The 22,225-nt window shown below is 45.9% G+C and overlaps 1 protein-coding gene across 3 annotated transcripts in view; it reads right to left on the bottom strand.

Moving 5' to 3' along the window:
- Window positions 1–22,225, bottom strand: part of LOC118771135 (cadherin-18-like) — a 166,998-nt gene that overhangs the window by 37,271 nt on the left and 107,502 nt on the right. For all 3 annotated transcript variants that reach the window (XM_036519023.1, XM_036519022.1, XM_036519024.1), the window contains 2 exons: window positions 7,892–8,186; window positions 533–652 (listed from right to left, as the gene is read on the bottom strand). In XM_036519023.1, coding sequence (XP_036374916.1) covers window positions 533–652; window positions 7,892–8,186 — 415 coding nt within the window. The remainder of the gene's footprint in view (window positions 1–532; window positions 653–7,891; window positions 8,187–22,225) is intronic.

Raw genomic sequence — 22,225 nt, 5'->3', positions numbered from 1 at the left:
GCAGCATCCTTCGGCCTGGGTTGGCGTGATGCTGAAAAACAGCTCTACCCCACATGGTAAAATGACACACACCGCAGCGCCTAGCACTAAACTGCAGCCTACAGCGCCTCGCAAACTGCTCTTTCAACCAGTAGACCACACGTTTAAATCTCTGTCTCTTCTGCTCCACTGCAAGGTGCATGAACTGACCGAGCTGAGTGAAATATTTCCTCGTAAACGGAGCACATGAAACCTGTGAGAGTCCATATGTGCGGCAGCCATGATAACACCATCTGCCAGGCACGTAATTCACAGGGATGAAGGAGTACGTTTCGAACGTTTAACGCATGTCCTCAACACAATCCCAGCTCTCAGCATGATCCTTTCAACGGTTATTTTTACATTGGAGAGGTGCGATTCCCATGATGCGCCCCTGTGGGGATACGCTAAACAAGACGTACGATTCCCCGCCGAATGCCGTGCGTCACCCCCCTCTCCGGGGGTGGGTGCGGGGGGGGGGGGGGGGGGGGGGGGGGTCCCGGGGTTCACTCACCGGTTTTTGGATCGACAGAGAAGTAGGGCTGCCCCTGCAGGATGCTGTACACCACCCTGGCGCTGTTTCCGTATGTGGGGTCGTCCGCGTCCGTCGCCGTCACCTGGAACACCGAGGTACCTGGGCGGAAAGAGGAGATGGCGTACTCAGCGAGCTCCGCTCGTTCCAGCATTTGGCTTTTAAAGGGTTAAAGCACTGTTATGAGTCACATGTCCAAGCACACAGTCGTCAGGCAGGATGCGTAATATGAGGCTTTCCATCACTAATGCATCTTCTCAGACTTTTAGCGCAGCATATGTGCTTGGTTATCCTGGCCACATCAGACTGTTAATCGCATGAAATCGTATCAAAGTATTGAGCTGCAGTATGTTTATTTTTCCTCTTACAGTACCGTATATCATAAAAGCACACAACAAACATTTTATGATAAACGCTAACTGCTGTTAGCTCAACGATTCTATTTTCTAAATGGCAAATGGCGTTACCTTTCCACGGCAAAACCTCTGCAGTGGCTGGTGAAAAACATATACATGAAGTCAATGTGCATTTCGATATATCACTGTTCAGTTACCGGGATCACTGTGCCCGTATACGAATATGTATTACAACAGCCACAAGTAAAAGAGTTCAACCTATCAAACTGATGAAAGGCAGCCAGGAATGTGTGCATATGCCCCGCCCACCCCCAATGGCACCTGCTACTTCAAAGGATGAGAGGAAAGCACTTTGCTCCTGGAAGCTAGTGATAAATTTAGCGGTTCTGAAAGGACAAATCAACAGCAACAAAAGCCAAGGGTAAAGAATACTGCCGTCCCTGTTCACTGTATACGGTTGGCTTAAGAAATGCATAAAAGATGAAATACAGAGCTTTCTGATCAGCTTCCTCCCTTGCAGTTCAGTAGGGAGTGTGCAATCACTCCCACACAGGCCATGGTATACACTTTACCGTGTTCTCACCCCTACTCCCCTCTTTGACCACTTCCATTGCCTCTCACCTGTCTCTTTCAGCCTGTAGGTCTAATGCTGTTTCATTTATTCACTTTATCTTTATCTTTTCCTTGTATTTTTCACCAAAATATGGAGTTGGAGCAGGATCACCAGCCAATAGGAGGCAGGCAGAAATCTCCTGGTAAAAAGGACAGGTCAGTCGGGCAGCTGCTCGGCTATCCTGCTCGATCTCACTGAACTAATGTGATTAACGCCATCCCAGCTTGGCTGCTCTGACTGACAGCGGTTCGATCACCCCTTGAACGGCGAATGATTCCCGGGATGAAGGGGGGAATCATTGCAGTTGCACAGTTTAAAGTGCAAATTCCAAAATCTGACAAAATTTAAATATGCTTCGGAACAGGAGTGTAGCATAGTGGTTAAGGAGCATGGCTCGTCACTGAAAGGTTGCCGGTTCGATTCCCCGCTGGGGCACTGCTGCTCTACCCTTGGGCAAGGTACTTAACCCACAACTGCCTCCGTAAATATCCAGCTGTATGAATGAATAATAGTGTAACAAAAAAAAAAAAACAAAAACAAACTGTAACTGATGTAAGTCGCTCTGGAAAAGAGTGCTAATTGCCAATAATGTAATGCTTCAAGTATGCAGTGACAACATGTTCATTTGTGTAAGTCTGTGTGCATATTTTACTCTGTGTTCCACAATCTCACCCATTAAAAAAAAATGCAATGATACATACAATTGCATGTATTAAAATGCCAGCAGTTTATGCACATTGTTACATACATAACACACACTCCTGTAAGTGCGTGAGGTTCTGTAGGTTTTCCACTGCATCTCAAATAATTATCCCCCTATTTTTTCCTCTTCTTGAGAAGAAATGATTGTGTTGTTTGTTAAAAATAAAACAAAGCCAATAAATATTTGAGAAAAAAAAAGAAAAGTTAGTTCAGATAAGGTTATGTATTTCGCAGGCGTTTTAAGATACAGATTCATTCTGAAATCACACCGAAGATTCTGTGCAGTCTTAGCGCAGCTTTTTACCACGAGACCACATTTTTGCCTTCAGGATTTATGAAACTAGTCCAGCTTCTCTTTCACCAAAGATCCAATATAATATTATGAGTTTGACCACTGCAGGGCTTAACAATGAACATCCTGAAAGCATAAAAATATGATGAAATTTTCATCAGATTCTAAAATTCCTTTTTAAGTGCAACCCGCACTTCTGACAGATTGAATAGATCGTCAGTCTAAATCGGATCACCACACTGTTTGTGGCTGAAAACCATCCCTTTGTGCTGTTTGTGGAACGTCCTGTGCTCTCGCTCTCTTTCTCTCTAACACACACACACACACACACACACACACACACACACACACAAACAAAGCCTTCCAAAAATGATCCTGACAGCTCGAGACTCGGACCATCTGCTGTGCAGTGAGTTGAATTTGCATTTGCGGTTTTGTGAAGGTGCCGAGGCCTGACGCCACCTGGTCCGCTGATTGCGCGACTCCGTGTGCTCCGCCGTGTGCTCCGCCGTGTGCGGGATAACTGAGCGTCGCGCTGGCTCTCCGACGGCAGGCCGCCCTGCGGCCGCTTTACGAGTCCTTTCAATCATGTCCTTCCTCTCTGAGGTCAGAAACCAATCTGTTTGGCCCATTTACAAGCTGTCCCGAAAAGTGGAGAAATCCTATCAATTAGGAGGCTCATCTCATTTTATGTCTCCAGTTTTCTTTTTTATTCCGGGTCAGTACGACAGATTGCACTAATTTGCCAAACACACTCATTTGAAACATTTAGCTCATTACCATGCATGTATAATGTACAATATAATACTACAATCGAAACCAGAAAAGCTCTGCTTTCACCGAACAAATGTCAGCCTGATGCTTTGAATGGAAAGGCTACTTGCAGCTACATTTTGTGTATTTAACCTCCTGTGAGCCTTTTATATTCTTTTGTGAATTTAGTTTCATAACTGGTCGCTGACCACATGTTCTGCATCTGTTTTCCATCAGACTATCAAAATCTTACATTCAGTGGATGATCTGCCAGTCAGAGTTGCCACTTGTTCCTCCAAACAAGCATTTTTCAGACCCCGGTGCAGCACTTTGGCGGACTTCCAAATAAAGCATACAAATAAATAAATAAATAAAAATAAATAAATAAAAACCAATAAAAACGGGGTACAACTCCGTTGGGTGAATGTTCCAACATGTATCCATCCATTAAATAAATTCTAAAATGTCCTTTCATTACATCATATCAGGTGTACGTTCTGTATGAGGTCATAATGACGTCAGTGTGTAGAATCGGTGATTAAAGCGGTAACTGACGTGTAAACATCTTCCCTTGGACAGCACCTCCCTGCAATCTTACGCTGCCTTCTGGCCGTCTTTTGCATGTGAATGGAGTCGCATCAGATCTCCCCAGTCCGGTGCAACATGCGTGTGGGCTCTCACCACTTTAAAAAAAAAAAAAGTCTGCTTACTGGCCCGCATTAGCAATCGATACAGCAAGATGACAGCCTCTAAGTGCAGGCGTAGCCTCTGATCTCTCGGCAGCCGTGCCGTCACTCCAGAAACGGGGAAATGGACGGAATGATCTGGAAACTCTGTGCTGCTCCCTCCCACCACACACTCCGGCCGTCAGGGATCGTTTTACAGCGATGACCTGCCTGTCTACCACGCGAAAGAATCAAATAACCGACGCGCTAAAGCACACCTTTTAAGGCGTCGTGATATACCGTTTATTGTGCGGTGTTAAATTCCGTGAGCGATATCTCGGTGGCAGTAAATTCACTCGCCGCCTGGCTGCTGTGACACTTTAATCTCTCCGGGTGCACTTGCGGGTCGGTGACAGCGGACAGCGCTGTGAGGACATGTGGGGGTTTCATTAAGACAGGGATCGCCGGCTGCTGAAATCCTCTCTCCCCGTCTGTTCCGAGCGGAGCGGCGGGGGGAATCGCGGAATCTGGATGCACTCAGACCAGTCAATTTGAGAAGAATGGGACTCTTTACTATAGCCTGGCATGTGTCCAGCAAATCAATTTGAGATGGGAAGGAAGAACATCACGAGCAATTAGTCCTACCGGTTCTGTGTCAGTCCCTTCATGTGTGAGTGGACGCCGGTATCGAGCCCTGCGGGACTCCGCAAGACTGAACAGAGCTTCTGATCTAATCACTCACACTCACACTCACTCACACTCTCACACACACACAGACACACACACACACACACACACACACACACACACACACACACACAGACACACACACACACACACACTCACAGACACACACACACACACACACACTCACAGACACACACACACACACACACACACACACACACACTCACACATAAGATTTCCCCATAAGATTGTGACAAAGTGCAAAACTCTTAATGCAACAGCCCAACGTAACGAAGCCTCTAAATGGAAAAAAGCCATATTCCTAAATCAGATTTAAGTGCTTTTTGTAAAGGCAAGAACAACCCTCGAAACACAAAATCGTTACAAACTGAACAATCAGTAATTCAGGCTAAATAACATGAATGCAGCTTTGACAGACATTGTTATCACATAATAAATAAATCTCAAAATATGTGACTAACCAGATCCTTTTTTCCCCCTATTTAAAATGGCCGAGGGGCATATGCAGTGAATGGGAACAAAAGCAGTATAAGCAGACTAATAATTACACAAACACAAGCTAATGGAATAGCTTGCAGACGCAAAGTTATGCCTGTCACCTGTTCTGCCTGTATGATTACTGTACACTGAGTGAAGCACATTAGCATCATAATAGCCTGCTCCCTCATCTCCCTGAAACAGGGTGGAATAGGTTCGTTTCACAATGATCATATGCTCTTTCAGAGTGGTTCCTGTGCTCATTGGATCAATTCCCTACAACATCAGCTTCAGCAGTCTGCTACATGTTCTTACAAATGATGCCCAGCCAAAAAAAACAAAAAACAAAAACAAAACAAATGTCATTTAAAAAGGTTACTTTTTAAATCCTCTCTCTTTGGTGATTTTTCAGTTACTGTTAAAAACAATAAGAATAATAATAATAAGAAGAACAACAATAACAGCAGCAACAACTAAGCTATAATCTCTCACCTGTCCTTATGCTTTCTCAACATGCCTGGTTTTTTTTCCCCCCACATACCCTTTTTTGCATCAGTAAAGGCTAATTGCAGTTCTATCTGATGTGACGTATCACATGTGGCTTTTAAGCTACCTTTGCCTTCCAGATTCAAAAACTGCTTCAGGATGGACATCAGCGCTATCTTAGAAAGCCTGAAAGCACATTGTTGGAAAGGTGTCACAGCCTTACGTGTGGAGTGAACTGTGGTAATCTCCCCAAAAGAATGGTGCCTTTACACGCCAAAGTGTTGCCCTCAGAGAGGCATGACTACATGCTTTGCAGTTAGAGTGAATTATTGTTTCAATTTAGGGTTGAAATTAGATAACACCTCTCTATCCAGCAATGGTGTGTTACGGTAATTGACTTTAAGCAGGGAGGAGTGAATCCCAGCTTGGACATGGCAGCTGTACCCATCAGTGGAGGACTGTTTTCTATGGGAAGATCCATCTGAATAATTTATCTCAGTAATTGGGTTTCTGCCGAACAGCAACGAGGTAACGGTATGCCTGTGGCGTGAAAAAGGACAGTAAAAAAAAAAAAAAAAAAAAAAAACCTGCCCAAAAAAAGCAGGGAGGATGTAATGAATTCTGGGTTTGCCCCTGAAATGTTTGCTGAGCCACGCCGTGATTAACTCAGGATTTGAATCGGAATCGGTGTCCTCTTCCACAATCGAGTTAGTCAGCAAATAGCGCTGTCGGTTCTCATTGGACGTGAGCCACATCCAGGAGAGAAGGCGGCTTGTGCCCCCCTCCCTGAGTGACAGCCAGGCAGACTGTTTCCAGAATGAAACTGCAAGCCAACACCCACAGCCCACCCTGGCAGAGTTACTGCAGTGCTATGCTACCGCACACAGCAGGCAGAGAGTGACGGGTAGGAACGTGGTGTAATGCAGAGAGCTTTGCGGACAGAGGAGAAGCTTTGCTGGAGAACAAAGACTATAACTAGACTTTAACTAAACTTCAAGGGCTGAGAAAGTGCTGGAGGCAGCACTGAATAAGGTAACAAAATCAGTTTGGTGTTTATACCAGTTAGAGGTGAGAGTGTGCGTGTTTCTCTATAGACACTTTTTTGTGTCTGTGAGCATGTGTGTCAGTGTTAGCGTGGATTTTCAAGTGTAAAGCACTTACAAAACAAAAAAAAATAGCACTTGAATCCCCACAGCCAGGACTGTGTTAGGCCATTATGATTCAGGCCCCAATGATTCTCATACAGCCATGATCCGCCCCTTTGACAGACCGATAAAAATGCAATGCTTTTGAATGTAGCATTCAAGGCTTCATCACGCACAACCTAATCCTAACTTCATGCTTCAGAGTGATGGCAGTAACATGTAAAAAACAAAGATGTCAGCGAATCTTTGATGCTAAATTCCCCAGCATTGCTTTTTGAGCACACCCCCCCCCCCCCGCCCCCCGCCCCCACCCATGAGATTGCCCTGGCAAAGAATGAGGGGAGGGGCAGTCCCATGGGGAGGAAGCAGCGGTCAGGCTTCAGACGGATTACCCATTTGCTAACGTGCTACATCGCGATTAGCGAATTCTCAACACGGTATAAAACTGAGATGAACGATTTAGAAACTCATTCTTTTTTAAAAATTTCATTGGTTGGTGCATGAGCCCTGTCAGCTCAGCTTTATGAATGTAGAAAGAAAAAAAAAAACATAAAATATATTATTTTGCAGATTACATTTATGTAAAATCTCCTAAAGTTAAGAAAGTATTTTGGAAACCTCTGCAGTGAGGTATTTTGGGGGATTTATACAGTACTGTGAATTTTTGTTTCATGTCAGACATGAAAGTCAAGACGTGCCAGGCTGAACAAAAACTCTCTTAAAACCATAATCTTCATGCAGTTTGAATAGAGCAGAAAACTGAACTACTGTAAAACAGAGCTGAATCTGAAGCAAAAACCATGCATAAATGACTGAAATAAAATCAAATCAACAGAAAGAAATAAATAAGTAATGTTACACACGATGGTGAAACATCATAGCCAAGGTGTTCAGAGACATGTACAGCTTTGTTGAAATAAAATCCAGTGTTCAGTCTGGTTATCTCTGCGGCTCAGGATGAACTGAAAATGTCTGCTCGCGGGGCAGTGTGTGCGCAAGATGAATGATCTCGGTAATCCAGCTGGGAAACTGATGACCCAGCTAAAATACAGGTGCTTTTTTAGCCAGCCAGACCACAGAGCCGGAAGCCTCAGGCCTTGTTGGCAAAAAAAAAAAAAACCCATGTCACAGAAACATGCCTTACCGATATTGGACATTTCAGGCACAGAGGCCACGAATGGGCCGTCTGGGAACTTGGGGGCGTTGTCGTTGACATCCTGGACCTTGATGATGAATTCGGACTCGGGCTCCAGGGCCTTGTTGGTGTGGCGGTCGATGGCCTGGGCGTGCAGCACATAGTGGGCCTTCTTCTCCCGGTCCAGGCTCTTGGTGGCGTGGATGTCCCCCGTGACCTCATCGATGATGAAGATGGTGCCGGCGCCCTCCCCCGAGAGGAGGTACCTGACCGATCCGTCGCCTTTGTCCGAGTTGGAGTGCAGCTGCCAACGAGAGAAAAGAAGTCATGTTATGGAGAGTCAGACCGCACGAGCCAATCTCACACATGCACATAACTAATGATTCAGCCCACAGTTCAGGTACAAGGAGATAGAACCCCATTTGTACGAATGTCAAGCATCGCTGTGAGAAAAGGGAGATAACTTATCTAATCGACTTCATTTCCTTTAATTGATCTTGTGACTTCCTAATAAAACATTACCATGTGAGCGGGGAAACACAGGTGTACAGTATGCTCCTGCTGGCTGTAACAGAGTGAAAGCATATTTATTTTTTGTGACACCTAAAATACATCAATAGCAATTTCTAGGCAGAGAGTTGTGTGGATTTCTGATGAGGTATTTCTTTCACGTGCTGTCTTGGGTAAATTGTTTTAAATGCTTCCTTGCCATTAATATTATATGAGTCTTGGTCTTGTAAATGCAAATGCATGTCCACCAGGTTATGAGGAATTGCACTTTAAGTTCACCTCTGGGTGCCAAAGCTGAGGTCAGGCCACCATTTTCTGCTAAACTCAGAGACCTCAGAGTCATTTCATCATTTATGACTGCCATCTGCTTGACGGAGATGTACAACTGGAAAGAGGGGAAGTTGCTTAACTCTCATACACAGGACCTCTTTCTCCACTTGGTTCTCTTAAAACGAACATCTGAAATAATCCTCCAGACACTGACAAGACAACATCACAGGGATTACAAGTTGCGCTAAACGTGGGGATTCTCTCAGATCTCGCGGAGACGAGATGCAGAGAAGCACTCGTGACGCTTTGATCTCCGAGCGTGGCGCGTACACGCCTCACCCTCGCGATGTGTTCATCCTCGGGGAAACCGCGGTCCGTGCGAGACACGCGTGGAGCCGCCGCCGCGTCTTTACGATCTGCCGGGTAATGGCAACGCGCTCAATGCTCAATGCCCGAGTTGATTTTAAAGTTTAATGATGTTTGCGTCAAACTTTATTGTTTTCACTGGAGGTAAAAGTTTATTCATCCTTTGAGAGGATAAAAAAGAAAAAAAACAGTGATGTCAAACTCTGACTCATCTTTACTCATCTGGCTGCCTGATTAAGAGGAGTTATCATTCATTAAAAGTGACTTCATGATTAGTTGCTTAAATAGTCTAGTTAATAAGAGACACATACTCTGTTCATTCTTTTGGAATAAGCGGATAAATTAAAGTGAAATGAGCCAGGAAGTTATATAGTGTATTAAAGTATATTATGGTCCCTCTCTTTTTCTTGTTCACATCCAACATTCAGATGACAAAGAGAAAATCTTTCCTTATTAACATATGCCCTGTGTAACGTGTATGTTCTCTGAAGGTGTCATATCTGCATACCCTGCTGCTCCACCACACTCAGTGTCAGGGAATAACAGGGTATTACAGTAGACCTGCTTAGCAGGTGCTCTAGCTGACTGTGATGTAGTCGACAGGTTTTACCCCGGTCACGCACCTCAACACCGAGGGGGGCATGCCCTGTTCCCAAGGGCGGCCTTTCTAAGATAAAACTGCCTTGAGCAGCAACATATTTGTGTAAGCTTGAGAACGTTCTGGTAAATTTTACGCTCATAAAACACAGTTGTCTGTCCTCAATGTTACCACACTTGGATTCAACAAGAAGAGTCTTTTCCATGTTATTCCTTTGTAAAGCTGGATGTTTACCGGGGCACTGTGGGTTACCGCTAAGTACCCTTCCGAAGGGCAGAACAGCGTCAGTCTGCTTGGGAATTGAACCAGCAACCTCTGAGTTACGAGCCCTGCTCCTCACCACAGCACCATGCTGCTGCCTGTGTGAGGTATTATACTCACTGACTGCGGGGACTCAGACCAAGGGGAGAAAATGATTGGCAGCATTTTAGCTGCAGCGCACCAGGGGAAATTTAAAATTCCCTCAAAAGACTGACGGCGCTCAAAGACTGAAACATTACTGTAACTTTGAGGGGTGGGGAGGGGGTGGTTAATTTAATGTAAACAGGTTAATCCAGATTAGCTACGCTACGCTGGGTTGCATCATTGCGAAAGGAAACGCGTTGGGGTGGGAGCGTGAGCTCTTTGAGTGCGCTGGCAGGGATTCCAGACTGTCGGCTGCTTAGCAGGGATACCTACGCAAAAGGAGCCATTAAAATCACCACCGCTGAGGTTTACACAAAGCGTGTAATTGCTGCTACTTTATACACGGAAACAGAAGGAACAGCTAGCAGGTAGATCGTGAGAGACCATAATGCCGAGTAACGACTGTGGTTCTCGAGTCACACTGACAAACTGCTGTTGCTCTCCTTCTGAAAATACCTGTGAACCTGCACTGGTTATGCTACAGTTACTAATACTACTATTACAACTATTGCTAGTAGTAGTGTTCCTCATTGTCGTTATCACCATCACCATCACCCTCACCCTCACCCTCACCCTCACCCTCACCCTCACCCTCATTGTCATCATCATCATCGTCCAAAGCCACGCCCTCTTTTTTTCCCAGAAGGCATAGCAGTGTATTGACCTGTGAACCTGCATTGGCAATATTACTACTACCAATAGCAGCTACCAATACTATTACTGCTACCACTTACTACTACCAATTAATTACTATTAATTACCAATTAATTACTATTAATACTATTAATACTATACTAATACTAATACTAGTTTTCCTTACTGTTATCATCATCATCATGATCATCAGCCAAAGCCACACCCTTTTTTCCCAGCAGGAGTACCGGGGTATCATTGACCGTCTCTCTGTTAGCACTTTGTCCAGTCCCAGCAGAATGAAAACATTTGGCAACCTGCCTTTGTTTCCTCGAGCCACAAGGCGCAGTTGCTGTTTCTCAGCCGATCCCAGTTCCCTCTGTAGAGACTCATTTTTCGCCGAACGCGTTCACCCCCCCCCCCCGGACCTGCGCCGCATGGCCAGGCGGAGGTCACTTCCTGTTGGCCTGCGCATGTTTTTTATACGGGAGAACACGCTCTAATTAATTACATGGAAGGCAGCCACGAGCCTGTGCCCCCAGGCCCTCATACACCCGCCTCACAATTATCTCTGAGCTGCGGGCACCTCCGCGAGTTTGTGTTGCTGCTTTGCATGTGATCTGCCGTGCCCTTTCAGCCGGCGACCTCAGGGCGACGCGGCGTTACCGAGCATCACTGTCAAAGAGCCGCGTTGATTACAACACTCTGCATTGGCTGCTCCTCCACAGGGCGCCAGGTAGCGTAACGGCGCCCAACGGGAAATACCAAACAGCCCCCTTTCCCACTGCCCTCCACCCCTTTGAGCTGTATTCAGCAACGACAGCAATGTGCACGTCACACTCTCGCTGGAGACGCGAGCGGTTGTTAGGGCATCGTGGGGGCGAGGGTGACCTTGGCGGTGTGCGGTGCGTGCGGAGCGGAGATAAGCGACGCGGCTGCTCAGGAGTGCACTCACGTGCGCGGACGGGTAGGGGTGTTCATTGCTCTTTCCGCACGTGCCGCTTACCCCCACCTCGCTGAGACGGACGTTCCGTCAAGCGCTGCTGCAGACTACAGGCAAAGCATTCTGGGAAAGCTTCAGAAAAGGCTGGTCTAAAAAATAAAAATGCAAACACATGCAAGACATCCATCCCTGAAAGCAGAGCATGCAGTGTGCCTTTTAGTTCGTATTCACAGTCTCTCTGAAGGAAGCGGTTGCATGCTTCTATTAGGCAATGGATGTAGGCAATGGAATTAAAAACAGTAAAATGCTATAAAGAACTAATTAATAACCTATCATATTTGTTTCACTGACATGAGAAACAGTGGTGTACGCACATACCTAAAAACACATTAAGATCTGCCATGCTGTACAGTTCTTACTGGAAGAAAATAACTCAATCGATCAATCAACCAATCAGAAAGAGTATAAAATGTCCATTTCATGTTGAATTATTCAGCTCAGTGGCCTGTGACACGAGCGCATTCCAGCGTCTGAAGCTTTGGCCTGGCGCCTGAGTGGTCACGCGAACACAGAGACCTTGGGACCGGTACCTCTGGCGTGTGTGTGTGTGTGCCGGCGTGTACGGCGAGATTCTAAGGTGGAAACAGAACTCTCACATTTTATAGAGATTTTTTAGAGAAAAAAGAGATATAAAGATCTCAGTTTTGAGGCTGAGAGATCAAATATTTGACGCCTAAAGTGCAAGTGCGTCACTCAGAGAAACCACAAATTTTTTTAAAGGTGTCAAAGGGAACAGTATGCTAGCATAGTTGTTAAAAACCACAAAAAAACAGCCTCAAAAATGACCACAGAAGTGAAACTACACCTCTGTGACCCAGCGATATTGATGTGATATTGATTGTAGGGCTGCCGTTCGGAAACCTCTTGTCACCAAGACCAGTGCGCAGCAATGCGTGTCCTGTGGTAATGTACGCCAAACCTGGTCTTCTGAGCGGTAGGAAAAAGTCTGTTAAGCATCAGGATGTGTGCCGGATGCGTATATCACTGCTGCAGTCCAGAATCAGCAGGAGTGACCGAGCGTGTGGGGGGGATGGTGCGTCTGATGGCTAAAGGGACCAGCGGGACCCTCAGGTCGCAGTGCATTAATCCCTTCCGCGGTGTCCGCGACACTCCCGTCCCCATCTCACAGAGGTTAATAACCCTCCCACGCTAACCGGACCGCAGGACTGATTAAATCCAAACACCGGCTCGTCCGATAAGCACAAATTACCAGAGACGCGCCGTCGGAAAGGTCAATCTTGAGTGGAACCAAGAGCTCTCAACAAGCTTTTTTCTTTTTTTCGGGAGGACCTGATTGTAATTTGCGATCAGTGCACAGATGAGAGGGCTGATGTAAGTGTAGCCCTACTCGTCCGATAGGGTAGATTTAATCACACTCTCTCGTACCGGGAGGTTGCATCACTGTCACCGTCCTATCTTCATCAGCTATGATACCCGGCAACCCACGCTGGCACCGGCGCCCTCCGCGACTGATAAGCCATCTTAATTGGCAGAGGCCGAGATAGCGCTCACGAGCACCGCAGACGAAGCTGCAATGCAATCTAACAGAAATAAATAAATAAACCAGCATCAGCAATCAGAAGCCATCAGTGTCGCAGTCTGGGCATTTCATTTCCACAAACTGAAGACGAAAATCTAAAAAAAATAAATAAATAAATAAAAATACTGTATGCCACACATTCAGAAAGTAATGGACAGACACTAGTGGGGCTTTAATTCCACTGTAACTAATGTTGAGCTTCCTGTATCATGTAAGCCAAAGATCAGTCCACATTGCATTGCATTGATGTAATTTAAGAGATGCTCTTATCCAAAGTAACTTACATAGGTAACGGTTTTATATGGTATCCATTTATAAAGCTGGGTATTTACTGAGGAAAGTCTGGGTTAAGTAACTTTGCCCAAGGTTACAACAGCAGTGCCCCAGTGCGGAAACAAACCAGCAACCTTTCAGTTATGAGCCCTGCTCCCTACTACTAAGCCACATGCTACACTGCCATCCCAATCTACCTCCAAAAACCAGACAGGGTAATAAATCCATATAGACTCCGGGATACTTGTGTTATGTGAAGTGAAGGCTCCAGAGAAGGGTTACACTGAGAGCCAAGCCAGCAGCACAGAGGACCTTTAATGCTCTTATTCCGGGTGCTCTCTTGTTTTGACTCCAGTGAAATGTGTCACCGCGGGGGTTTTGGCTGCGGCTGTCAGGAGCGCAGCTTGGTGGGGCGTGGAGCGCTGTTACAGCGGTAATCTAATCGCGTTGCTCCGCTGATTCATGCACGCGTGAGGGTGAGTAAGGAGGGCCGTGCTAATGCACTGTCTCTGCCCCCCCCCCCCCCCCCCGCACGGAGCTGCCACACTGCCAGGGGGAGCGCACACTACACAACAGTGCACTGTACTACACACTATACCTCACACTACACACTACACATTACACCATGCACTGTACCCCACACTACACCTCCCACTACACACTACCACTACACATTACACCACACACTGTAACCCACACCATATCTGACACCATACGTCACACTGTGCTTCAACTTATACTCCACACTACGCCTAGCATCGTGCCCTAAAGCTCTTGCTGAACCTCACACCACACCTTCCACAGCTGCTGCTCATGGACTTTACTCAGCTGCCACTTATTGGTCATGGCACCAGGACTAATGGACAGATGGCTATGAGTTCAAATCCCATTCAGAGCACAGCCTTCGCAAGGCAGAGGAAAGCACTTTCATCTGATTGGCTGATGGAAAAGGTCAGATTGGAAGCTATATGATTGGGTGAGACAAATCATTTTACATTTTACATTTACACTGAGCAGCCACTCCTCTCCAGAGAGACTTGCACATAAAGAGAAGGAAAAGAAAAGACACAAGTGTGTCTCCGTGGACAGACCTTATCACTCCACAGTACGTCTTTAATCATAACAGTAAAGCGCAGTCCTGTAGACCGTGAGCAGTGTAATTCGCCTGGGATGTGGGCACCTCCATAGCAGATAGAGCAGACAGGTGCGTCAGTCAGAGCTGAACGGAGCGCGGTTTAATTTAGGCAGAAACACCAGAGCTCCGAAGGTGGACCGGAGGCGCTGGCCCCGTCCCCCTGCCCGGTTCTGAGCCCCGAAGGAACCGAGGCTGAATCTGGGACAGCGCAATCCCACTCGTTCTCATTTTCTTACAGTGTCTGAGCTCTGGAGAACTCACAGGGGGGTCTGGCTGGGACAGGGGGAGCAATGGGGCGGTGGGGGAGGGGTGCCAGGTTCTTGCCTCACCCCCCCGACTTCCATCAGCAGAGAAATGTGATTTGCCCCGCAAAGTACAAGATAGAGAGAGAAGAGAGTTGGACTCATTCAAATAACCTTCAGTCATACAACGGGGTCACGCAGTACTTGCATGGATAAGGAAGTCCTCCTCGCTGGGGACGTGGCACAGCAGGGCTCCGGCGAGCGTTTCTCAGCCCGAGTAGCTTTTTAATCGATGCTCCGGCTGCCCCATTACCAGCAGGCTGCCTGTCTGCTTCTCTCAGGGGTCCCCGGCACACTTTCCAGTCAAGACTACCACTTACCTATTTATTTATTTATAATTTTTTTTCTTTCTACTCAGATGTTCTTTGTGGTTTTAGTCCTGGGGAGAATCACATCTCTCCGTTCCCTCCGATCCAGCGACAGTTGGAAGAGACGAAATGGAGGAGGAATGGTGAGAATGGTGAGATGAACGGTCCCTGCCGCAGAGCCTTTATCTACCGGTGTTCTGAGAGAAAGCTGACAGCTCGCGTGAGACCCGTGCTAATGCAGCCGGGTCCCTTACGCCTCAGTCCACCCCGAGGAGGATGCCAGTCTAACCCTAAACCCTAAACCCTAACCCCAATCCCCAACCCCTAACCCCAAGCCTCAGTTCACCCCAAGGAGGACGCCAATCTAACCCTAACTCTAACATTACATTACATTATTGGCATTTAGCAGACACTCTTATCCAGAGCGACTTACATCAACTACAATTTATACAGCTGTATATATACTGAAGGAATTCTGGGTTAAGCACCTTGCCCAAGGGTACAGGAGCAGTGCCCCCATGGGGCATTGAAACGGCCACCTTTCTGTCACGAGTCCTGCTCCCTACCACCATGCTACACTGCTATCCAGAATAAACCCGATGCACCTCAAGGATCTCCGCGTCCGGAGACGCGCCTTTCCGTGGGTGTTCTCACAGCGGAGGGAGAGCTGGCTGGAAGGCGGCGGTGGTGGCGAGGACTGCTTGGATTTCAGCGAGCGAGGGATGGCGGACGTGGCGGAGCCAGAGCCGGAGCCGCAGCCGGAGCCGCAGCCGGAGCCGCAGCCGGAGCGGGAGCCGGAGCGGTAGCTGGAGCCGCAGCCGGAGCGGTAGCTGGAGCGGGAGCGGGAGCTCGCTTCTTCACTCCCCACATCACGCCATTAAGACCGGCACAGCCGCCTCGTCCTGTCGCTGTGCAATCCATATTTAGCAGCATGCATAAAACATCTCCACGCCCTTTAAAAGCAGACACTTTGTGCTTAAAACAAGGCGGGCGGCACTTATTTCTTTTTTTTTTTTACATTCTAGATTTTTCACTGAGGGTCAGCCTTAGGTAAACAGAGCCTGTCCTCATAATCTCTTTTCACAAGTCAAAGTCATTTAAATAATGCATTCATGGACAAGAAAGAGAAATGCTCAAAGAAATTAATTTAATAGTCTGCATTAAATAGGACAAAAAGCCTTGAGAGACTTAGAACAGACTGTCTCGCAAACCAAGAACCAGACTGACTAAATACATAAATAATACAGGAAAAAAACAGAATAAAATAATGTATGTGAATGTTACTACAATCTCATAAATCAAGTAACTAAATAACAAAAGAAACTAAAGTAACTTGTATTACTTGCTATTTATTTTATGTGCAGTATTGCAATGTGTTTGCAATTGTATTGCAGTTGTGACTGATGTATGGTAGTATACTTGGCTTCCCTTGTTTAATTAGGTTGCACAAGTCATCTTGTGGCAGGGCTTTGATAGCGTTATGCTCACACTCACTGGTGTGGGAGTGTTGTTAGCCTGGTCTGACACTGTTGCTCATTCAACTTGAAAGGATGCACTTCTGTTCTTTTGTGCTGGAAGTCGCTCTGGATGACAGAGTCAACTAAATGAATGTAATATAATGTAATACGTAACGTAACTCAGGCATCCATGGTTTGGACCTAACCGCCACCGAATGTCAAACCTTATGGAAAATAAGCACCACGTCCCTCTGGGTAGCCACACAGGCATGGGGCTAGGAGAAAATAGAGAGAGGTGCAATTGCAATCCACGGGGGTGCACAAAAATGCATAAATACTATGTAGACGTTGGGATATAAAGAGACTGCTGGGGGTGCAGTCAGGTCCATCTGGGGGGTGCATTGCACCCCTGAGCACCCCCGATAGCGCTGGGCCTGTAGCCACACCAATATGTTCAATAACGTCAGAGAGAAACTTGTGGGGGTCAATCTGGTGACTTCCTGTTCTGAAGAGGAGGAAACCCTTCTTCTGTCTATAAGTCATGAGTCTCTCTGCCAGCTGGAAATGACCCAAACCTCCACATTAGATGGCAACACATCCACAAATACATTACTGTCATGGATCATGGAGCTTCACGAGAGGCATAATAACTACATTCTGAAAAGAAATTAATGAAAAAAAAAAATTTTCAGAGCAATGTTTAAATGAATGAATTCAACAGATGAACAAGGTTAATGCATGTATAATGTTGTTTAATCACTTGAAAATTGCCAGTATTCATGTTGAATGTTCTGAAATGACCCCATGCAGTTATAGTAGAAGGCAGAATCAAATACATTTTTTTTTTTTTTTTTATGAGCTTACTAGCTCTCAAGCACAGTACAACCTGGCTGCTGTCGGTTGAAAGGATAACATTTTTTTCTGAAAGCAAGCCAACACGGACTCGGACAAATGTTCCACGTTTTCATGAATACAGCACATTTTGAGATGAGAAACTCCAAATGAGTTGCATTCGATTTACTCTTTTTAATGGACAACAACAAACAAATACTGCTTTTAGGAGGACCAGCATTCATGCAGTACTTATTGGAGCACTCCAAATTCTGAAACTGAATGCGAATTTCAAAGGCTGAGAGACAGAGCTATTAAGCACTTGCATTTTGAATGAATTGCTACGCCTACAGTGTCGCATGTCAGCTTCACAAAAGTGAGTGAATATTTGAGAAAAGGTAGGGTTTTATGGGTCTGATCTCGAGGAGCTCGCTGTGAGGTCAGTATCAGCTCCACTGACTGACATGCCGGCCTATATCTCGGAGACGATCCTCCACGATTGGAGTGCTTTTTACTCTCTCCTTGATGCATCACCCCCCCTTACACACACACGCCCAACCCATCCGTCAGTTTTGCATTGACCTTCGCCTATGCAGCCTGTTCTTTCCCTGAAAATATCAGCGCTGTGTCACTGTCACTGTGGATTAGCTCGATGTCGGTGACGGCCGGATTCGGAAGGGTCTGCGTCCAAGCGGAGCCCGACGCTGGAATGGGATTGCCCTCGTTATCTGTCTGTTATTTGAGCATCAATGACATTTATAATCAATAATGGACTTTAACCCTTGGGATACAGGGTAAAGAACATTTAATGTTTTTTTTTAATAGTTATTTTAAAATGTGTTGTTTGCAGTTATCATATTTGAGCATTTTTTGATTTGAATTATATTATCAAAGGTTTAGGAAAGGAAGAGGTAATGTAGATTGGCTTTGTGTTGCCACCCTTAGCATTGCCAGACGGAGGGGTTTTCAGGAACATAACACCCATAATTGAACAGGGATCGCTGTAAATCAAAGCCAAGATCAAGTCTGCATGGCTGAAGGAACTGCAATGACTCTAACTCACTCCAGGGGGCGGTGTTACCATACCAGCTTGAGTGGATGGGAAGGAGCACCATTATGTTAGAAAATAAATGCGAAATGCCACTTCTGTTAGCTGGCTTGTCAAGTTTTTAGTTTACCCATGAGCACAGGGGTCAAATTCCACCCTCCACTGGTGGCCGTCTGCCTTTAAAATGACCTGCGCTTTGAGCAAAAGGAGTCTAGAAACAAAAAGCTGCATTTGTGAATGGAGTAAACATAGATTTTGGTTAAGTTTGTGTTATTACATCTTTTATGCCCACAAATGCAGGCTTGAGAAATCACATGTGGAGGCATGTTCTCAAAAGTGTATTTGTAAGCACAAAAGATGAAAAAAAAAAAAAAACTGTTTTGACAGGGAGGCAAGGAGACCACAACCATACGGTACTGGCTACAACACTGCAGACGTAAAGTCAACACAAAGTCAGCCTATTATTATGGGATGGCAGAGAGGCGGCTCAATCCTATGGCTTTAATTACCCCGGGAGAAAGAGGATGTCTTAAGAACATCATTATCTCTCCAACTATTAATCTTTCCTAATGATCAACTCATTAATGATGGCCAGTCCACTTCCGGTTCCCATCAAAGTGACGGAGACCATTGATAACCTCCTGACTGAGAGGCATCGGCAGGACCTGACGTCGTTTAACACACAATTTATATCCTAATTGCACTGAAAATTTCTCTGTGCAGGAGCGACCGCTGCTATATTGAAAGGGTGTTCCACGCAGCTTTAGTGAGCCGTTATCGTGTTACTGATTTAATTAAAGCCGTTGACGGAGCAAACATGTCGAATACTAAGGAGGGAAAAAATGGACACGGGAGGAGAGACGAAGCAGGAGGAACGGCGGCTTGCGAGGAGAGATGACATGTTCGGCTTGCTCGCTCATCTTGCCAATTAATGGGAATGACTTAAAAGGAAGACTCTGTCCTCTCTGCCACTTTATCTGCAGTCTGCTAAATTAACACTTGTAATTATGGGATGGATATTGTGCTATTAAAAAAAAGAAAAACTGTGATTCTCATTTTTTAGCGGCGCCGTGTTAAAACCTGTTAAAAGCTGCAATAAGAGATTGCAAAGTGCATTTCACAATAGAGTCATAACTTCCATTTTCATCTACAGGGGACAACCTGGGAAATGCTGCCTCCTCCTCTGCCGCCAGCAGCCTGGCATCACAAACGCTCTAACACTGCCGATGAGAAGAATTATTTTTTCATAAATAAATCATATTGTAATACTGTGAGGAGAAACTGGCCTTTGTAAGACGTTTAAATTATTTACTCTGTATGAATATATCCATGTGACGATTTATTCTGTGAAGAAATCAAATTGAGATTGCTGAGAGAACGACCTGCAGGAGGCCTCTGGGAACACGCACTGGGCAGTGCGTTTATTCTTTCTTATTTTTTGGCCTGCACTGTAGCTCTGTGTTTAAAAGAGAAAATAAGAGAAATAAACAACCCCAATCAACTGCAATGTGTGGCCCGCTGTCAACACAGAGACGAATGACATAAATCCATGAATACGGCAATCTTCACAAAGGCGGAGGATACGATGCTTCCACACAGTCACACTCCTCAGCCGGGGAGCTTAGCTCTGCGCAGAGGTCTTTGCACACATCGGCAGGCACGCCGAAATAATTAACTCCCCCACAATCGAGCCCACGCAAGAAAAAACGCAGAAAACCTGACAGGGTACGAGTTATTCCAGCTTCATGGACTTCGGATTCATAAGTCAAATTCCTGGCAGGGGAGGAGAAAAAAAAAAACGCAGGAAACAAACAAACTAAAACAGACAACTTCAGGTTTGCCAAAGGCGTTACTGCCTGCCTGTGAGAGGACCTACAGAGCAACAGCACGGATTGCAGGCGAAGGATGTGATTAGAATAAACTGCACTCCTAGCCAGACAGTCACAATTGGTTGTGCGCATTTCGCGGTAAACATGAGCCAGACGCGGGGAACTGATTGGTGGGTTGCTGCAATGCAATCTGGCAGAGCTTTTTTCGGCTCTTAGGAGCAGGCACTTCCTGGGTAGGAGCTGGAGGCCACACCATGATTACATGCGCAGGGAGTAATTGGCAAATTCATATGCAAAAACAAATCATTTCTCCTTTATCAAATACAACATCTGTTATGAAGATGCTGGGGAAAATATGTACAAGATTACCAACAGTGTCTGCCAGGCACCTCACTGCACTGGTTTGAGCTGTCTGTGCAGGAAAAGAGTACAAACGCAGAGAGAGAGAGATGGAGAGAGAGAGAGAGAGAGGGAGAGAGAGGGAGAGAAAGAGGGAGAGAGAGAGAGAGAGAGAGAGAGAGAGAGAGAGAGAGGGAGAGAGAGGGAGAGAGAGAGAGAGAGAGAGAGAGAGAGAGACAGAGAGAGAGAGAGAGAGAGAGAGAGAGAGAGAGAGAGAGAGAGAGAGGGAGAGAGAGAGAGAGAGAGAGAGAGAGAGAAGGAAGGAAACCACACATATGCTTCAGCAGTAGATCGATGATCACTGTGCTTTGAAAAAGGCTCCGTACAACACAACACGTCCACATTCTCAGCACCCACAATGCCACGGGGGAAATAAGCGTGTGATCTGAGTGCCTCAGGTCCCTGTCCCTGTGCAGGCTGAGGGACAGAGGAGATGACTGACCTGCTGCGGGTACGGATGGATTTTATCCTGTTTTTCCTGGCTCCCAGCCTTGCGCCCGCATTTGCACCTGGCCCTCATCTTCTATTGTTTTTCCCCCCTTTTTAAATTCTCTCTGTGACGCTTTCATTCCACCTCCGTGGCTACAATAAAATACTATCTACTGTAGTATCGCCATTGGACCTTGAACAGATTGGTCAAGATTGGTAAAGCTGAGTCAAAATTTATTAAGTATTACTGTAAATATTACCAATATTAATACATGGAACTGTGTCTGGACACTGCAGCTGAGAATTCAGGGTCTGAGTTTACCCTGAGTTATACAGCGTGAAACTGCCTGATGTGCAATCATACCCAGCGGACATGACACCAGTCTATCAGAGGGTCGTTGCTCATTGTCCATCTCTCAGACTGTTACATGAGAAACAAGCAAAGAGGGAGCGGATATTTTGTTTTTGCCTCTTGGGTGTGACTTAGTTGAGGGATTGAACCCTTAGCATTTTGGAGTCAAGGTAAAAACTAACCACCACACCTAACGTGTCCCGTTACAGGTAAAGAGCTTCCTTTATCAAGTAGCAGTCAGAGCCAAAATATAGCAAGCCACTCGTACCTGAGAAGTAAGTATCCTATACCTGGGGTGCGGAACACAGGTAAGGCCCAAAGAATGCCATTTTGATGCCCGGTTCTCAACCCTGGGTAGGGGGCTTAGGGTGAATCTCCTCAGTAAAATGTCTGTCTGTAAAAACGGATGATTCCTAAACAAAGTCAATCTGGATAGGAGCATCTGCTGAAGAAATGTAATGTGTTGCACATCTGCTCTGGCGAAGGCTACTGTGCCTTTTCACTGAAAAATTATTCTACAATTACAAATTACATGATAGCTCTTATGCAATTGCTCCTTATCATTAATGCCAATTTGTCCATTGCCCGCAGAGAGTAAGGATTCTGATGGAGGTCTCTGCTGTTCCCGATTCTCTTATAATCTGTCAAACTGTCA

The sequence above is a fragment of the Megalops cyprinoides genome, chromosome 24 (assembly GCF_013368585.1).
Source record: "Megalops cyprinoides isolate fMegCyp1 chromosome 24, fMegCyp1.pri, whole genome shotgun sequence".
NCBI classification, from domain to species: Eukaryota; Metazoa; Chordata; class Actinopteri; order Elopiformes; family Megalopidae; genus Megalops; species Megalops cyprinoides.
The sequence above is the reverse complement of the archived record's forward strand: the minus strand, read 5'-3'. Positions and strand labels throughout refer to the sequence as shown.